Source organism: Bufo gargarizans, chromosome 3, assembly GCF_014858855.1.
Source record: "Bufo gargarizans isolate SCDJY-AF-19 chromosome 3, ASM1485885v1, whole genome shotgun sequence".
In the NCBI taxonomy this organism is placed as follows: domain Eukaryota; kingdom Metazoa; phylum Chordata; class Amphibia; order Anura; family Bufonidae; genus Bufo; species Bufo gargarizans.
The window spans coordinates 502,157,766-502,175,897 of NC_058082.1; the positions used below are offsets into that span (position 1 = coordinate 502,157,766).

At 44.9% G+C, this 18,132-nt stretch overlaps 1 protein-coding gene across 1 annotated transcript; it reads right to left on the bottom strand.

The window, feature by feature from the left end:
* Positions 1 to 25: 25 nt before the first annotated feature.
* Positions 26 to 17,730, bottom strand: TSR1 (TSR1 ribosome maturation factor). The gene is made up of 15 exons (XM_044283896.1): positions 17,574 to 17,730; positions 14,543 to 14,646; positions 13,582 to 13,798; positions 13,339 to 13,473; positions 11,898 to 12,322; positions 8,168 to 8,324; positions 7,721 to 7,881; positions 7,258 to 7,457; positions 7,009 to 7,171; positions 5,975 to 6,085; positions 5,757 to 5,889; positions 5,085 to 5,201; positions 2,967 to 3,107; positions 2,411 to 2,485; positions 26 to 213 (listed from the first exon to the last, which is right to left on the bottom strand). The coding sequence occupies exons 1-15, from the start codon at positions 17,686 to 17,688 to the stop codon at positions 35 to 37; spliced, it is 2,433 nt and encodes an 810-aa protein (XP_044139831.1). The 5' UTR covers positions 17,689 to 17,730; the 3' UTR covers positions 26 to 34.
* Positions 17,731 to 18,132: the final 402 nt, after the last annotated feature.

Here is an 18,132-nt window from a genome sequence, read left to right on the forward strand (position 1 = left end):
AGCAACAATTCTGCAGAATAGACTGCCCAAAGATTTATTCCATCTCTACTTCTGCCAGATCTATCTGAAACTCGCTCTTCACCCAGGTCGCAGGGGGAGGCACGTATGGGTCATAGATCCATTTAGGATACACGCGTTTGTATAGGTTCATTAATACAGTGTCCTGGGACTTCAGCTGTCCATCAAAATGGCACTTCATGTGTCCATGAGTTCCTGGAAAGTGAAAGACAATGGAGGAGGTTATGCAATGTCGAGAGCAATATGGAATGAGCAAAAGAGTTTTTGTAGACATTTTGGTGGCTGTTAGACACTACTTAGGTCTCATTCACATGACCGTTGTGTTTTGCGGTCCGCAATTTGCGAAACTGCACGGACAGCCATTGATATAACTGTCTATTCTTGTCCGGAATACGGAACGGAGCAACGGATGCGAACAGCACACAGAGTGCTGTCCGCAGCTTCTGCGGCCCCATTAAAGTGAATGGGTCCACATCCGAGCTGCCAAAACTGCATCTCGGACGCGGACCAAAACAACTGCCGTGTGCATGAGGCCTTATCCATATACAACAGTATGGGCTGGGCGAGATCCACAGCTGACGCTAACAGCCTCACAATTTTAGGCACAAGACGATGCATGCTTTATACCAGAGATGCCCAACCTGCGGCCCTCCAGCTGCTGCAAAACTACAACTCCCAGGCTGTCAAGGCATGATGGAACTTGTAGTTTTTCTAAAGCTGGAGGGCAGCAGGTTGGGCATTTCTGCTTTATACAGAAGGAAAAAACTGGATATCTAAGCAAGCCTATTACATAATACATAGTATAGCTATCTGTATACTAAAGAGATCACTCCCAACAATCTACGCTTTAGATTTATTCTCGTGGTTTTGGCAACCATCCCTGCCCCGTGCATGTTGGCAGAATATACAATTCCTTCCTTTACTAATGCCAGCGACAAGTACAGTATTTCGTCACACAATTAAGCTCCTTTTCTTGGTGATCTGTAAGGCCCCTTTCACACGGCCGAGATTTCCGCGCGGGTGCCATGCGTGAGGTGAACGCATTGCACCCGCACTGAATCCGGACCCATTCATTTCTATGGGGCCGTGCACATGAGCAGTGATTTTCACGCATCACTTGTGCGTTGCGTGAAAATCGCAGCATGCTCCTCTTTGTGCGTTTTTCACGTAACGCAGGCCCCATAGAAACAAATGGTGTTGCGTGAAAATCGCAAGCATCCGCAAGCAAGTGCGGATGCGGTGTGATTTTCACGCATGGTTGCTAGGTCACGATCGGGGCCCAATCATTATTATTTTCCCTTATAACATTGTTATAAGGGAAAATAATAGCATTCTGAATACAGAATGCGTAGTAAAATAGGGCTGGAGGGGTTAAAAAATATATATATATTTAAAATATTTTCAATCTCCTTAATCCACTTGTTCGCACAGCCGGCATCTTTCGTCTTCTTTCTTCAGGAACTGGGTAAAGGACCTGTGGTGACGTCACTGCGCTCATCACATGGTCCATCGCCATGGTGGTGGTTCATGTGAATGACCATGTGATGAGCATAGTGACGTCAAAAGGTCCTTTTCCTCACAGAAGAGATGCCGGCTGCGCGAACAAGTCATCACATGGTCCATCGCCATGGTGGTGGTTCATGTGAATGACCATGTGATGAGCATAGTGACGTCAAAAGGTCCTTTTCCTCACAGAAGAGATGCCGGCTGCGCGAACAAGTGGATTAAGGCGAGTTAAAATATTTTAAAAAAATTTAACCCCTCCAGTCCTATTTTACTATGCATTCTGTATTCAGAATGCTCTTATTTTCCCTTATAACCATGTTATAAGGTAAAATAATACAATCTACACAACTTCTGTGAAGAAGTTCGGGTCTGGGCACCACAGTCGCTTTTTTATCACGCGCGTCCAAACGGAACATCAAAATTGACTGCAATTGCGTACCTACTCGCGCGGGTTTGCCGCAATGCGCCGGGACACGTCCGGACATGCTCGTGTGAAAGAGGCCTAAGTGTATGTTCACACACTTGTGGCACAAATTTCTTTGATTGTCCCATTCACATGAGCTCTGCAGAAACAACTAGCATTCAGGGATCTCTGCAACAAAAATCTGCCATATGTGAATATACCCCAATAAGCCAGTTTCACAAACCAGGAGTCTGCATCAGTATGAAATAGAATCTGTACAGAGACGTATGATGGAAGCTTTGCACCTACAAATTACTAGTGCACACTACTATGTAAAAGTGAGCTAAACGGACACAATTATAACAAAACTGGCAAAAGACTTTTGTAAATTGTGCTGTTCTATGCCATTCAAGCACTGGATACCACGGGCAACACATTTTACAATCTGCAAATAGGAAACTGTTCTGTGCATGAAATACATACCTAGGGGTTCCTTGATATGTCCTCTACGACCCCACTTTGTACGCAGCTCCACTGGTTTAAACCACAACACATCCTCTGTAAAGACAAAGCAACATTAGGAAATATCTGGGCACCTACAGCAGGTCAACAAGGCTTCTGCGAAATATACCTTAACCCATGAGAAGCTGAACATGAGACTGTCTGAAGGTTCTCATTTATCCAGGTCATGGTATATCTAAAGAATAAATCAAGGCAACTGGACGTACTGTAGATTTCTTGAAAACGAGTGAAACGTTTTCAAGAAATCTACAGTATGTCCAGTTGCCTTGATTTATTCTTTATAGATATAAAAAATGAGACTATTTTTGATAAACCCTTTACCAATTTTAGATAACAATACTGGCACTTTTTTGTGCCTATAACAAAAATTCTACTTCTAGAGCACCATAGGCTTCTATGCAGCTCTAACTGATCAACAGTGGGAACAAAAAGGCCTCCATATTCCGACCACCTGAAAATAGCTTTAAGCTCATTACTAAAAGGGGGGGGAAGGTTGTGTCCACAGCCCGTTACGTACCTCTGTTAAAGAACATGTAGCGCACCACTGCAGTTTTTTTCATTATCTTAAATGGGTGACCACTCAACACCACCCTCTTGATAACAATCCTGTCCGGGTCCACACTCAGGAGAGAGCCAGTGGCAATCAGATCATGCATTCCTACAAAAATAAAATAATAACAATAACAACAATAATAATAATATTTGCTGTGCTGGTAGACAATACTGTAGGCTTTTGTGTGTTATATCAGTTACAAATCCATCCGCACTACCAAAGGGGTTTTCCAGGAGTACAATACAGATGACCTATCCTCAGTATAGGGTACCGGTATCTGATCAGTGAGAGTCCAACTGCTTGAAGGAGCCATGACACCCAGTGAGCACAGCAGCCTCTTCCTTAACCATTGACGTCACAGTCATAGGTAATATGGCTTTGTGCTGCTTGGTCCCGTTCAAATACCAAGCATAGCCACAATACGATCTAAGGCGCTGTGCTTGGTCTGCTGTAAGGAGTAGCACTGCTCAACAGAGCCCCAAGGCCTCTTCAAACAATTGATTAATGGTGGTGCTGGGAGGATAGTTAATCAATATTGTACTCCCAGAAAACTTTTTGAAATATTATGCAGTCTCCTCACGGGTTCTAATATACCTACAATTAACAGTTGAGAGCACATATGTCTAAAGGCCCAGAGTCCATTTTGCCGACCACAAACCCTGGATCCGCAAAACACGGACACTGGCCGTGTGCACCCCACATAGTGGTGCTGATCGATTGACTTCAATGGGTCTATAATCCGCATGTCACGGCCAAAAGGATATGTCCTATCTTTTGGAGAAGAAGCCCTTCTGGGTGCAGAAGCCCTTCTGGGTGCTTCAGGGTCCATGAAGCCACGGTGAATAAGATCGAATATGTCCCATCTCTGGCCACATTGTACAGATCGCAGACCTAGTGAAGTCAACAGGTCTACACCACAATGCGGGGTGCACACGCCCAGTACCCATGTTTTGCGGTCCACAGCATGGTCATGTAAATGAGGTCTTAAAAGGGATTCTGTCACCAGGTTTGGGGCTATAGAGATAGGACATGCACGGCTAGATCGCCGCTAGCATGTCCGCAATACATGTCCTATAGGGCTGTGTGGTTTTAATTTCTTTAAAAAAGGATTTTATAGATATGTAAATGAGTGTTGAATGTGTCCAAGGGGGTGTACGAATCTAGACTTAAATAATTTTTGGGAAATGGCTCACTAACTACACAGTCACAGAAGGTGCACAATCTGATGAATTCACCCTTTAAATTGTGTAAGTGTCAGTAGAAGTGTGCCAATCTTCTACTGACAGCTGTACGAATCTAACTTGTGCCCAGCCACGCCCGCCTGTGAAGGAGCCCAGCACCGCCTATGTCTCCTCCTTTCATCAACGATAGATAGCTGTAATCTCCTGATGCGCGAGCTCACGCATGCGCAGTGCCGGTATAGTGTTCCTTCCCTGTGCTGGCATCAGCCTCAGGGAAAGAACTGCGCATCGCACGATTACGGCTAGCCATCGTTGATGAAAGGAGGACACATAGGCGGTGCTGGGCTCCTTCACAGGCGGGCACAAGTAAGATTTGTACAGCCCCTTGGACACATTCAACACTCATTTACATATCTATAACATCCTTTTTTAAAAGAAATTAAAAGCACACAGCCCTATAGGACACATATATTGCGGACATGCTAGCGGCGATCTAGCCGTGCATGTCCGCAGCACTATAGCCCCAAACCTGGTGACAGAATCCCTTTAAGGTTCCCATTCTTCCAGGTCATGTTATATCAGTAGTAATAAGTCATGGACTTGTATTTTTATTTTTTTCCCCTCGAAGATGTTTCACTTAGTCATCCGAAAGGCTTTCCCGTTTAAAAATTCTAATTGTGAAAGAGTCTCAGGTGAGTAGCAAGACATCTTCAAGAGAACATCCAACAAGTCCCGTTGTTCTGACCTATGACTACTGATATAATTAAGAGCACAGATCCGATTGTGAAGCTCCATGCAACATCCTTATATCATGGAAACCTGTTAAAGGAGTGCAAGCTATTACCAGAGGGAGCGATGGCATCTAAGAATGAAGAATCACTATACTGAATAATACCCTTACCATTGCTGCGCTGCTTGAACATTAATACTGAGGCTGTTGGGAAAGTAATGGGGGCATAAGCGGTGACCACCACAGCTGCATCAGAACGCAGGAACCGCTCAGATTTGTGTTTATCCGCTGGAAGAGAAAAACCAACGACTGGTCACCAACAGCAATTCAGAGAAGCCACTGATGTTATACAAGTATATCCCATATACTAGAGAATGCAACTGTCTACTATAGTTTTGGCCACATAGAAAACCCACAGTAGATCTGCTAGCAATCTGCAGCAGATTGTGTGGATTTTTGTTGCAGATTTTTACCCTTAAAGGGCAGCTGTCAGCAGTTTTGTTTCATGTGCACTTGGCAGCTGAAGGTATCTGTGTTGGTCCCATGCGTGCATATATGAACATGAGACCAACACAGATGCCTTCAGCTGCCAAGTGCACATGTAACAGGTCAGCCAGTTTCATAGGTACAAAACTGCTGACAGATGCCCTTAAAATCCACACTGCATGTCAATGTATGAGTGGATTTTCCTGCAGGACGGGTGGACGAAATTTGTGAATATCTCATCCACTTTGCTGCTACTGTAAACCCTGCGGATTTACAAGATGAGTGGCCATACCCTACAACATAATCAGCAGATACCCAGATGTAAGAGTCTAGACCTTAATTGGAGGGGCTCCTTACCGGACGTGTGCTGGGAGTACAGGGGTGCTGCTCGGAAACGTCGAAAGCCACAGTGAAATATGATTTCTTCTTTAGCCTGCACTGGCTCAGTGTTGCCGGCGTGTCTCCTCACCAACATGTTCACAACAGACATCTACAGGTATAAGAAAAACTAAATGACCCCTTTTTTTTTTTCTTAAGTTCATTTTAATTATTAAGATGACAAATCCACTGCTCACCTTCTGTTCATGAGGAAGAAGTGAATAGAGAACAAGTGGCGCCCCCTGTCTGTAGTGTTCCAACACAGAGACTGGTACTCCAGTGATGTGTACTGTGACATACCAGCCAACCTACAAAGCCAAAAGAAAAAAAAAAAAAGGTCAAATTTCTGTGCCCACAAGATGGTTATCCAGAATATATAATAGGGTCAAAATACTATGAAAAATAAAGAATCTGATTGTTCTTGTAGTACAATAAATGCTATCAATGACCATTAAAGGGGTTATCCAGGAAATCATATTGATGAGCCAGCCACAGAATAGGTCATCAATATCACACCGGCAGGGGTCAGAGTTCTGGCACCCCCATCGATCAGCCGTTTCGGGAAGTTGCGGCACTCACTTGAGCTCTGGTGAGCGCAGCGGCTTTCCAGGCACTTACCACAGTGCCGTATATTATATAGCTGTTGTGCTTGGTATTGTTGCTCAGCTCCATTGACTTGAATAGGGCTGTACTGCAACTAGGCCATGTGACTGATATACGGTGACATCACATGGCCTAGGAAGATGACGTGGCACTCTGAGTGCAGCCTCTTCTAACAGCTATCCATATGAATTCCCAGATAACTCCTTTAAAGGGCAAATAGGCCATCAATAATAGATGAATGGGGATCCGACTTTCTGCACCCCTGACAATCAGCTGTATGAAAGGGCAGGGGTGCTCTAGCGAGTGCCCTGTATCCTTTATTGTTATGAAGGCACAGCTCTGTATTTATGTAGGCGGCAGTGCCTGGTATTACTTGGATGGGAAGGGGTTGTAGGGGACAGTAGTGCCAAGCACAGCCGCTACTAAAAGTAAAGAACAGCTGTTAGCAAATAAGGGGGCTCAGCGCTCTAGGCCCTTACTGAATGGCAGGAACAGCAAGGGTCAGAGCCCCAACTGATCTAATACATCCTATTCCAAGGACTGTCTGTGAATAGCAATGTCTTGTATAACCCCTTTTACGAAAGGTCCACCGACCAGAAGAATGGTTATCCTCTGACCCATCAATTACCATGGCGCCTTCATTCTCCTCCTCCTCCAATTCTCTGAAAATACGTTTTCTGGTTCTGAAAAAGTCATGAAACTGGAAGATGCGAGCATAATCTCTGGGAAGATTCTCTTTAGGATCCCATGGTGATGTGCGAAAGCTTTTCAATCCACGAAACTTTTGAAACCTGAAGATCAGAGATAACCAAGAGATGAAAAAGCAAGCAGTATTCTAACAGACTGGCAAGTGGAGGGATCTACAACACCTTCATACCGGATTCTAGCCAGCTGATCTCGTGGGGTGTCCACCTCATCTGGGAACATTGCATCCTCTCGTTGCAATTTATATTTCTCCAACATTTGTTCTTCCTCTGCCTCGTCCAGGTTTTCATCGTATTTGTCATCCCGAGTGCTGTCTGGGATAGTGACTGTCTCACTCTCTTCCTCTGGCTCTTCAGCACTACCTTCCTCGTCCTGACAATATAACAAAGTCATGAGATTGAAATATAACAAATGGGTTAAAAAGTATCATGGTTCTGGCAAAACAATTATCCATAATTGTGTCCCTACATCAGACTCAAGAAGACATAATATTAATATCAGTTCTTCTAAATATCTTGCTGCACAATGACAGCTTTATATGAAATATATGTAAGTTATACCTATGTAGTTGTGAATACTGTTAGGAACAGTTTGTAAAAAGACACTTTAGGACCACGTTAAAAACAATTAATGACCTCTGAAACTGCTTCATCCATAGCATCTTCCTGATCCTCATCCATGTCATCATCTTCACTATCTCCTTCGCCATCACTTTCCTCTTCATCCAAGATCCATGCGGCCTGGTACGTGGATGTACCTTTGGGAACCTTTCTTTGTACCTTCACTTTTAAGGAATCTATTTGAAACGTTAGAAACAAAACCCATAAATGATTTTATGAAGTGACAAAGTGTTTACAATAAAAAAGTGGAGATTCTGCCACAATGCAGGCATGTCTTACAGTAACTGTATTTGATGGATTTGTCATGGCTGGTATTCTATTATCCAAATTACACTCACTCTTTTAAGAGCTGTTTCAGGTAATATAAGGCCAAAGCTAGAGGAGATTCCAGATATGGCGATTCATTGGAAGGAACATTGACATAGCCCTCAGGATGAGGATGAGATGCTAGGAAAGATTTACCCTCAGCTTCCTTGAGCTCTTCCTCAGTAGGCCAGGTCTGTTCGCCTTCCATAGGATCAGGAACTACCTCAGACTGCAGAGATTCTTGTACAGATGGATCAGCCTTCATCAGAACCTTCACATCCTCCTCCATCTCTGCACAATTACCAGGTTCTTCCTATTAAAGAGCAAACAGTGGATAGTAAATATATAGAATAAAAATAAAAAAAATACATCATGAAGTACAAGCAAGCCAGTTTTTCTCATCCTAAGTGGAAATTCCTTTTAGACTCAGACAATAAATAATATAAATCTCAGATTATTGTAATATTATCACTCTCAAAAAACCTATCCCACCTATTTGAACTAAAAAAAAAAAATCCACTTTTACAACCTCCTCTCGAAGAGAGTTCCATAGTCTCAGTCACTGGCTCCTAAAGAATATGGTGGCTCGTAACTTCCCAACTACGGTTATTTTCTAGCCTCAGTTTTTGCACATTGGTGGCTGGATACAAATTTCAGCAGTTGCCACCATGTCATATTGTATTCTGCTTGGATCCCATGAGGGGCTGCCCAACTTTCTGTAAAAAAATCAAGTCTCCAAAGGATGCTTCCTTGTTCTCTATGAGAGTAGCTGCAATTGTATGGGAAAAAGACCATGCTCGATTGGAGAGCAAAGTGCTACATCCCCTAAAGCCTCAATAATAAATAATCCCCACTTTCCATCCCTGAGTTGGAAGGAGCAGTGTATTGGGAATTCTGTGAAGTCAAATAACTTGAACAAATCTTTTCCAATCCAGCAGGTTTTCCATCTTTTAGAGAATTGCAGGGTAGTCATCACATCCCATATTGGGCTTGTTTAGATTCGCCAAGAAATTGGTCCTCTCCATTGTCCAGCTCACATGTGGAGACTGATTTGGTTAAACCCCTGTCTGCATGTCCTCCTCCAGTCTAACTCCACCAAGCCTTTTGGTAAAGCCCTTCTGAAGGAAGGGTAGATATACCGGAGCTCACCATGGATTATTGGGTGGATGTGGTGCACCCCTTTCTCCTTACTGTTGATACTGCTCGAGACAGGTTGATTCAATATAAATTCCTACACAAATTTTTCCACGATCTTCTACGACTTGTACTTTCAGAGTCAGAGCAGGGTATGTTTTTATACACTGACCATTTTGGTCATCAGTTCGATTGTTTCTGAACTCTCACTTTAAGTTTCCCATGGTTCACTCTCCACAGGTGTGTCTCCTAGGAGTTCTGGACACCATACTCCTGGGAACTTATGATAGACTATTCTTTTGATTTCTTCTGTTCCCGAAAAAGGAATATGTCCTGGAAATCCATGGACCTTCCCTCTGTAGCGAAATGGATCAAACTAGTTTAACCTCCCTGGCGGTATGATTATGTCTGGAATTTTGTACCAAAAGTGGTACAATTTTTTGCATGAAATTTGGTGTTATGTTATAAATTTATTTTATGGGCACAAATTACAGTAAAATTGCAGGCAAGGGGCACTGTACAGTAATAAAATGTCAGATCTGAGGTTATACAGTGTAATCCTCTCAGATTACACTGTATAATCTATTTTATGTGTGTGTGTCACTTTTACTGTTTATATTTTTTTGAATTTCCCGCCCAGTTCCGCCCCCATGCGCAGCTGCTGCTCGCAGGGAACGGAACCAGGAAGTAATATGCCGGCCGGCGCGCACAGCAGAGGACATCGCCGGATCGCCGGCAGAAGGTGAGGGAGGACTGCAATGTTACCCCGAGCGTGACTCGGGGTTACCGCTCCTGGCAGCGAAAATTAACCCCGAGTCTCGCTCGGGAACACCGCCAGGGAGGTTAAAGGGAACCCATCACCTGTATTATGCTACACTCACCAAGGACAACATAGTCTAGTGATGGAGCCACCGATTTCAGAGGTCTGTCACTTCTGGGCTAGTGGTCAGTACTAGAGTACCGGACGTTTGACGTCACCAGTGAATCACCTGTATACCTGCTATATGAGGGCTCTTTCACACTTGCGTTCTTTTCTTCCGGCATAGAGTTCCGTCGTCGGGGCTCTATGCCGGAAGAATCCTGATCAGTTTTATCCTAATACATTCTGAATGGAGAGAAATCTGTTCAGGATGTCTTCATTTTAGGACCGGAACGTTTTTTGGCCGTAGAAAATACTGCAGCATGCTGCGCTTTTTGCTCCGGCCAAAAACCCTGAACACTTGCCGCAAGGCCGGATCCGGAATTAATGCCCATTGAAAGGCAATAATCCGAATCTGGCCTTAAGCTAAACGGCGTTTCGGCGCATTACCGGATCCGACGTTTAGCTTTTTCTGAATGGTTACCATGGCTGCCAGGACGCTAAAGTCCTGTTTGCCATGGTAAAGTGTAGTGGGGAGCGGGGGAGCAGTATACTTACCGTCCGTGCGGCTCCCGGGGCGCTTCAGAGTGACGTCAGGGGGCCCCACGCGCATGGATGAAGTGATCGCATGGATCACGTCATCCATGCGCAAGGGGTGCTCTGACGCCATTCTGGAGCGCCCCGGGCCCCTGCCCTTACTCACCTCCTAACCACACTGGTTTCTATCCTATTACGCATGGGAAAAAACCTGTCACTCATCATCCAGGGGAGGACATTGGCAGCATGTCTCATCAGACTCCTCTCCCTCGAAATCCTGGCACGCTGAGGGGTTCAGCAACTCCGTACTCTAGTACTGACCACTAGCCCAGAAGTGACAGACTCAGTGGGTCTGTCACTATACTATGCTGCCCTCTGAGTGCAGCATAGTACAGGTGATGGGTCCCCTTTAATTCTTATATTCCAATTTACAAAAGTTATGTCCAAAACATGCACAAAATTTTGATAATTGGAACGAATGATGAGTAATTTGGTGGAGGGCAGATATCTTCTAGGAATAGAGGTGTTGATTTCAAAGGTGGGGGTGGCAGCTTGAATGTGTGGTTATTTCTTTGCATGTGAAGCTATGCGAGTGCTTCTGTTATACAGACGCGTACACACTCTACAAAATACTGCTTTATATATATTTTTTTTTAATTATAATTTGAAAGAATTTAATATCTAATACTGGACTTTTCTTGTCACATGGATGTTTTGCTATATAGTCTTGCCTTAGTTTGCAAATTGAAACCTTCTTTCCTCTAGACCAGGGACCAGCAACCTCCAGCTGTTCAGAAACTACTACTCCCAGAATGCTATAGTCACTTCTATGAGAGTTAGAAGAACAGCCAAGCTGGGAGTTGTAGTTTCAAAGCAGCTGGAGTGCCAAAAGTCGCTGATCCCTTGCTCTAGATATTGTTATACCAGCTGTTATAGCTACAGACCTGGGTACAAATAGGTCATCTCTCTTTCCTATGATCTTAGACCTTTAAAAAACTAAGGTCTCATGCACACTGATCCATTTGTTTCTTTAGGGCCATGCACACACTTTTTTTATGGATCCACGTGGCTGTTCCACCAATAATAGAACATTTCCTATGCTGGTCGGCATTGCAGACAAGAATAGTAATTTCTATTGATGGAAGTGAAAATAAAATGCAGAATGCACACTGAAAGTGTCCATATTTTGCAGATCTATGGTTTGCGGACCCAAATACGGACACGCTCGTGTGAATGAGGCCTAATACTAATATACAGAAAACAGATTATTAAGAGAACTTTACCAATCAGTTTGTCAACGTTTAAAATGTGCCTTTTAGTTTGTTTTGTAGCCCATGGCGAGTCACCAATACTTACCGCCATTTCCACATCCTCTCCTTTTCTGGTCTTGTGGACTCGGGGGTTCAGTGGATACGGGTCAGGAGGGGCATCAATCTGAGACATCTGAAAGTCACCATGGCCAACAATATGAATCAATCTGTTAACGTTGAGTCCCTGGCCCCGGATGTAGCCTGACACTTTCAATGTGCCCACCAGGCCACTCTCATCGGACGGCTGAAAATCTGCTCTGTGCGCCAGCATATAACAACGTCTGTCTCTGAAGGTCAAGTGTCTCTGCTTCTGGGTGGTGATCTGTCTCAAGAGCAAAGAGGCTTCTTGTGCTGTGTCCAGATGGAACAGCTTGGCATCGGGGAATCTCTTCTCGGCCACCTTACTCAGCTGTTTCTTCGTATCATTTCTCTTCTTTATTGGGATCTCGCCCATACCCTGCACCGCAAGCACTAGCACAAGAAGAAAAAGGTCCTCAATAGGCTATCACTGCATCAAATTAAACATAGGCAATATACCTTCTACACACATCAGCCTTATATTTAGAAGAACTAAATACTTAAAGGGGTATTCCCATCTGCAACACTGATGGCATATTGCAAGGATACACCATCAATATCACATAGGTGCAGGTCCCACCTCTGGGACCTGCTCCTATCTGCAGAAAGAGGCCCTGACGTGAAAGGAGAGCAGCCGCGCATGTGTGACTACCCTCCGTTCACCGTTATGGGACTTCAGAATATAGCCAAGCACAGTCCCATAGTGGTGAATGGAGGTCGCTGTGCCTGTGCATCTTGCCCTCCACTATGGTACTCGCTTGGCTATTTTCGGAAGTCCCATAGCAGTGGTGGAGAGCAAGCTGCACGTGCGTAGTGCACTCTTCTTTACTTCTGAGGTCCTGTTCTGGAGAGAGGAGCAGGTCTCAGAGGGGAGACCGCAACCTATCTGATATTGGCAGCATATCCTAGATGGGTATACATGGTAGAAAACATTTCAATACTAAAAAAATTAAGCCCCCTGAGCTCTCCAAGTCCATGGCTCTATAAACCAGGACTGCGTTTCACTTTTATACCCAACGTCCACAGAGAACTGCTTTTGGTTCCTAAGGGCATAAAAATTTACTTTATTTTTTAACTGGTTTTGATCAATCCCCCCAGTACATCCATTCTCCCCTTCATGGGCGTACAGTATAAATATGCAATGTGTGTGCAACTAAACAGTACAGTCCATATAAAAAAGAGCAACACCTGAAAAATATCTATATAAATATATTTTTACAAATGAAAACAAAAAGAAATTTGACCAATTTCCAGCCACGTTAGGCTATGTATTACTGATGTAACACCCAGAGTCCCATCAGACTACTGGGGAGAACTCAGTATGGGTGCAATATTCAGTATTTTGGAAGCCCTTATGGTCATGATTACAGTTTATCTTCAGACAAGTACTTTCCAGTAACATCTCTTACCTAAACTAGGCAGGCCCTGAGCAAACAGGCACGAGAGGCAGTAGTCTCCATAACTGTCCCATCCCTCCTGGGGGTCCAGGACAAACAGCAGGGTATCCGCCACTTTGGCCAGATCCAGCACAGAATGCAGGTCACCTGTAAACCAAAGAGAGAATGTGAAGGGGACAGCACATGTGGTAGTGGCACATTTACACCACAGCAGAATCGCCTTCAACAATGATCCACTGTGGGGTTTCTTCTTACCAGTGTTAGCTTGAACGAAACGCCATCGCTGCTTCATCTTAGGACACACGAGAGCAAACTTGCCGCTCTTGGCGTCGTCTTCATGAAGTATATAACCCTCGTTGCTCTGTACCAGATTCAAGAGGCTGCCCATAACCACACTTGCATGGAGGGGAACCACAACCACAAGGTGTGGGGGGCCATCTTTGCTACCCAAGTTGCGCTTCTCTGTGAGCACCTGTACAGATTATAAATCATATGGCTAATATGAAATCAGGCGATTGAGCAGTAGAATATTGCCCTTGTGTACGTGCATTGTACTATAGTGTGCGAATATGGCCTAATGTGGTTACGTGGCCCTGCTTACTAGAGAGACCTGAGAAGTAATGCCGACTCAGGATAGGTCATCAGTATCTGATCGGTAGGGGTCCGACACCCAGGACCCCCACTGATCAGCTGTTTCGAAAGGCACCGGAGTTCCTGTGAGCACCACGGCCTTCTCCAACTTACCAAGCACAGCGCCGTGCATCAGCTGCTGTTGTGCTTGGTATCGCGTTCAGCCCCTTTGACTTCTATAGGGCTGAGCACAGCTGCTATACAATGTGAGATGTTGTGCTTGCTAAGCACGGAGAAGGCCGCAGCGCTCACAGGAGCGCCGGTGCCTTCCCAAACAGTTGATCAGCGGGCTCCCAGATGTCGGACCCACGGCGATCAGATGCTGATAGGTCATCGGTATGAAAGTCTCGGAAAACCCCTTTTTAAGCATCATGCCAAGGCATGAAAGCAGACAAAAATCCCTATATAGGTTTGTATGCAACTCCACTGTACAATGCTCCACTGGGTGCTCTCCCCCCATCTGACGGAAGCATACATAGGTACAGTTGGGACCCCATACGCTACTATGGTTTGCCTATTACAGCTCCACACCAAAAGGAACAGTGATACCGCCATGCACGATAGACAGTAAATCTGATATACTCACAGCATCTTTCCTGTGTCTGCGGATCTGGTTGGCTTTATGTCTCCTGTCCAGTTTACTTAAGTTTTTTTTTAGTTTTTTGCTGAGAACTTTCACAGGTACGCGTCCTAATTAAAATGAAAGAATAGTAATTGAGCTCATATCGCAATCCTGTAGAAAGCAAATTCTGGCACATGGCACACGACGTCATGGAATAATACTGCGCCTGCACAGAACGTGTCAGTATGGGAACACACATAGGTGCATGACAAGGAAACACCGACAAAAATGCCATACAATAAACCATGTATTTGGGTATTGTGAGGACAATGGATGGTCAGACCTTACAAAAAAGCTGCAGAATGGAATCTTCATTCATTCCATCAGTTATTCTCAAACCCACTGATTAGGGATGAGCGAATAGACTTCGGATAAAAGATCCGAAGTCGATTTGCATAAAACTTAATTCCAATACTGTACAGAGCTGATTTCTACTGTAAAAAGCTGTTGCCGAACTCTGGTTCGGTTCCAAGGTACCACTTTTTTACAGTAGAAATCAATTTATGAAGTTATTACGAGAAGTCTTCTGAGACTTTGTGAAGTAATAACTTCAGCTCATCGGAGCCAATACATCCTAATACTGTATGGAGCCCTGTTTCATCCGAAGACGATTCGCTCATCCCTACCACTGATATTTATTTCACAACCTTCTCCTATTTGTCTGCCTCTCCACGTAATCCTGGATGCGAGGCCTGTGTGTCCAGGATGCTGCCGTCTTCACTAACTCATGTATGAGCTTCAGTTTCTGGAATGACTTCTTCTATATCTCATGAGCTAACAGTCATTGACACAGAGGATTGTATGAATTCCCCCTCTCTCTGCAGATTCTGCTGTGTTCAGTCCTCTCTGTGAACAGATACGTGTGATTCATCCCCTCCAACTCCACACCGCAGTGCGTATCTTCTCTTGCATATCTGTACCGATACAGTATATTCTGGTTTCCCTGAAGACCTGGATGCTTTCCCCCAACTCCACTCTATGATCAGCTGTGTATAACCTCCTTATCCTCCTGGCTGAGTCTCTTAGGTCCGAGCCTAAATGCAAGATCCAGGAACTTTCTACATGCTCTTTGTTTAAAAAATAAATAAAAAAAACTTCTATTTTGATGCCATAGAGTTTGTGTAACTCCTTCACACGTCCTGCTAGGGCTGCAACGAGTACTCGATTCAATCGAGTAATTCGGCACAAAAAAATCCTCAATACAAATTTTTTGCATCGAGGATTCGTTTGTGTCACTTGACCACAGAGCAGGAGTGAAGCGCTTGCTATTATTCCCGCTCCGTGGTCTCCCTCTGGCCCGCAACGTGCTTGGAATACTCACCTTTCCAGCAGGGAACCTCCGGACACTCCACAGCACGTCCGTGGTCCCGCGCTGCACTGACCTCCTGACATATGCACGCTGTGACCTGACGAGCTATCTGACATCAGGCCCAGAGCAGCGCGGGATGATGAAGTGTCAACGGCGCCCCTGCTGGAAGCGTAAGTTGGTGACACTGAGGGGGTGGGGGCGCGACTAAGGCCAGCAACCAATGACGCTGTGCACTCAGTGTGTCAGGAGGAGGGCAGGCTGGGCTTTCACGGACCGTGCGTCTGTGGTTTAACTGAAGTGTAGCCCAGCCTTAGGTGAGAGGTGACACCGGGGTGGGGGAGAGCCGATGGCACCCGGAGGAACGAAGAGTGTTGGGGACTGATGGCAGGAGTTCTATTGAGGTTTTTATAAAGGAAAACAGTCTATTAATTCATTTTTTCTAGTTCGAGAACTCGTGTAATCGTAAAAATATCGTCCTGCTGCACCTAACAGACCCACCAGCAATATGGCTGTGCCCTCTCTGCTTTTTGTAATAGGATGCAAGCGCCACTGTAACGGCATCCAGATTACCAAGCACAGTCGCTATCCAAAGTACAACGCTGTGCTTGTGAAGCTGCGAAAGGCCGCTATACAACGTTGTGCTTGGTAAGGATACTTTCACACATGCGCTTTGAATTCCAGTTTTGAGATACGGCAGATTTTAAAACCGGAGCAAAGCACTTCCGTTTTGTCCCAATGAATTGTCAATGGGGACAAAACAGATCAGGAACCATTCTGTTCTGTGACCGGACACAAAACTGCTGCAGTCTTATGTCCTGTCTATGAAATGGAACAAATCAGATCCCGCACTAAAAACAATGCAAGTCAATGGTGCTGCATAGTTATTGTTATTGGGATCCGTCACCCATTGACCTACATTGTTTTAAGTGACGGATGTTTTTTTTCTCTCTCCGTTTTGATTTAATACAACCACATCCAAACAGAACAGATGCATCCTGATGTATTGACTCGAACAGAGGGTCTGAGATCCTCTGCTGTATCTCAAAACCGGAATACAAAGCACAGATGTGAAAGTAGCCGAAGCTGAGAGACCACGGCACTACTGCCTGTCCTGATCGGCGGGGGTCCCGGGAGTCAGAACCCCGCCGATCAGATAATAATGACCTGCCGGGCTGACTGACTCCATTAGTCACTGGGGGTCCCTCATGCACTGTTGGGGTCTATGATATGCCAGATAACACACCATTTATTTCTGTTCTTGCAATTGTACAAACAAAAACTAAAAGGAAACAGCACAAAAGTATCTTTCCATATAGGCGACTCTAGCAGGATAGCTCCAGCATCACAGTACGGATAATATAGTATAAAACCCTGACCTGTAGAGGCGCCTGATCAGCCCCCACCAGAAGGGAGCGCTGCACAATACACACCATCCATAGAGATCAAGGAGGGCTCATTCTGCACACCTCCACTGACTTCTATGCATCTGAGGGCAACTCCACACCATCCATTTTCTTATATTTAAGAGGAGTTCACTCCCACGAGCTGATCGTTTCTTATACAGCTTATAAAAACCTAACTTCTGATGTGCAGAGCTCCCAGATGACAGGCTGTGGTGCGGCAGTGCCCACGTGGAGCACACATGGAGCGGCCGTCCGGCGGGCACACTGCACTCTCTTCTCTCACCTTTGTTCTCACGATCCTGGGCTCCGCGGCCTCGGTGCCGACCAGTCTTGTGCGGTTTATTCTGCTGCTTGAAAGTTCCTGGCCGGTGTACAGCCTGCTGGTCGCCCGCCGCCATGATTAAAGCAGCTCTGCTCCCCGGTACATCCCACTACTGGAAGACCCGCCCAACTGAGGGCGGAAGGCGGACCGCCCTCGTGCGCGCATGCGCAAAACACCTACAGCTGCTATTTGAGCGGTTACGTTATTATGCTTTGGGTTCCACATTCTGCTACCTTTAACTTTCCATTCTGTCAGGGGAGCTGTGTGAGGGCATGTTTTTTTTTTTTTTTTGCATGTTGACATGTAGTTTTTATTGGTACCATATTGGGATACGTACTTTTTTCTTTTTTTTATACAAGTGACCAAAACCCAACAATTCTAATTTTGCAGTTTTTTCACCGGGTTCACCATAAATACCAAAAATAACATTACATTTTAACCTTTCATTTTCAGATGTGGCAGTATAAACTCTTTTTATATAATTTTTTTAACCCCTTCCTAAGGCCTCACGCACACGACC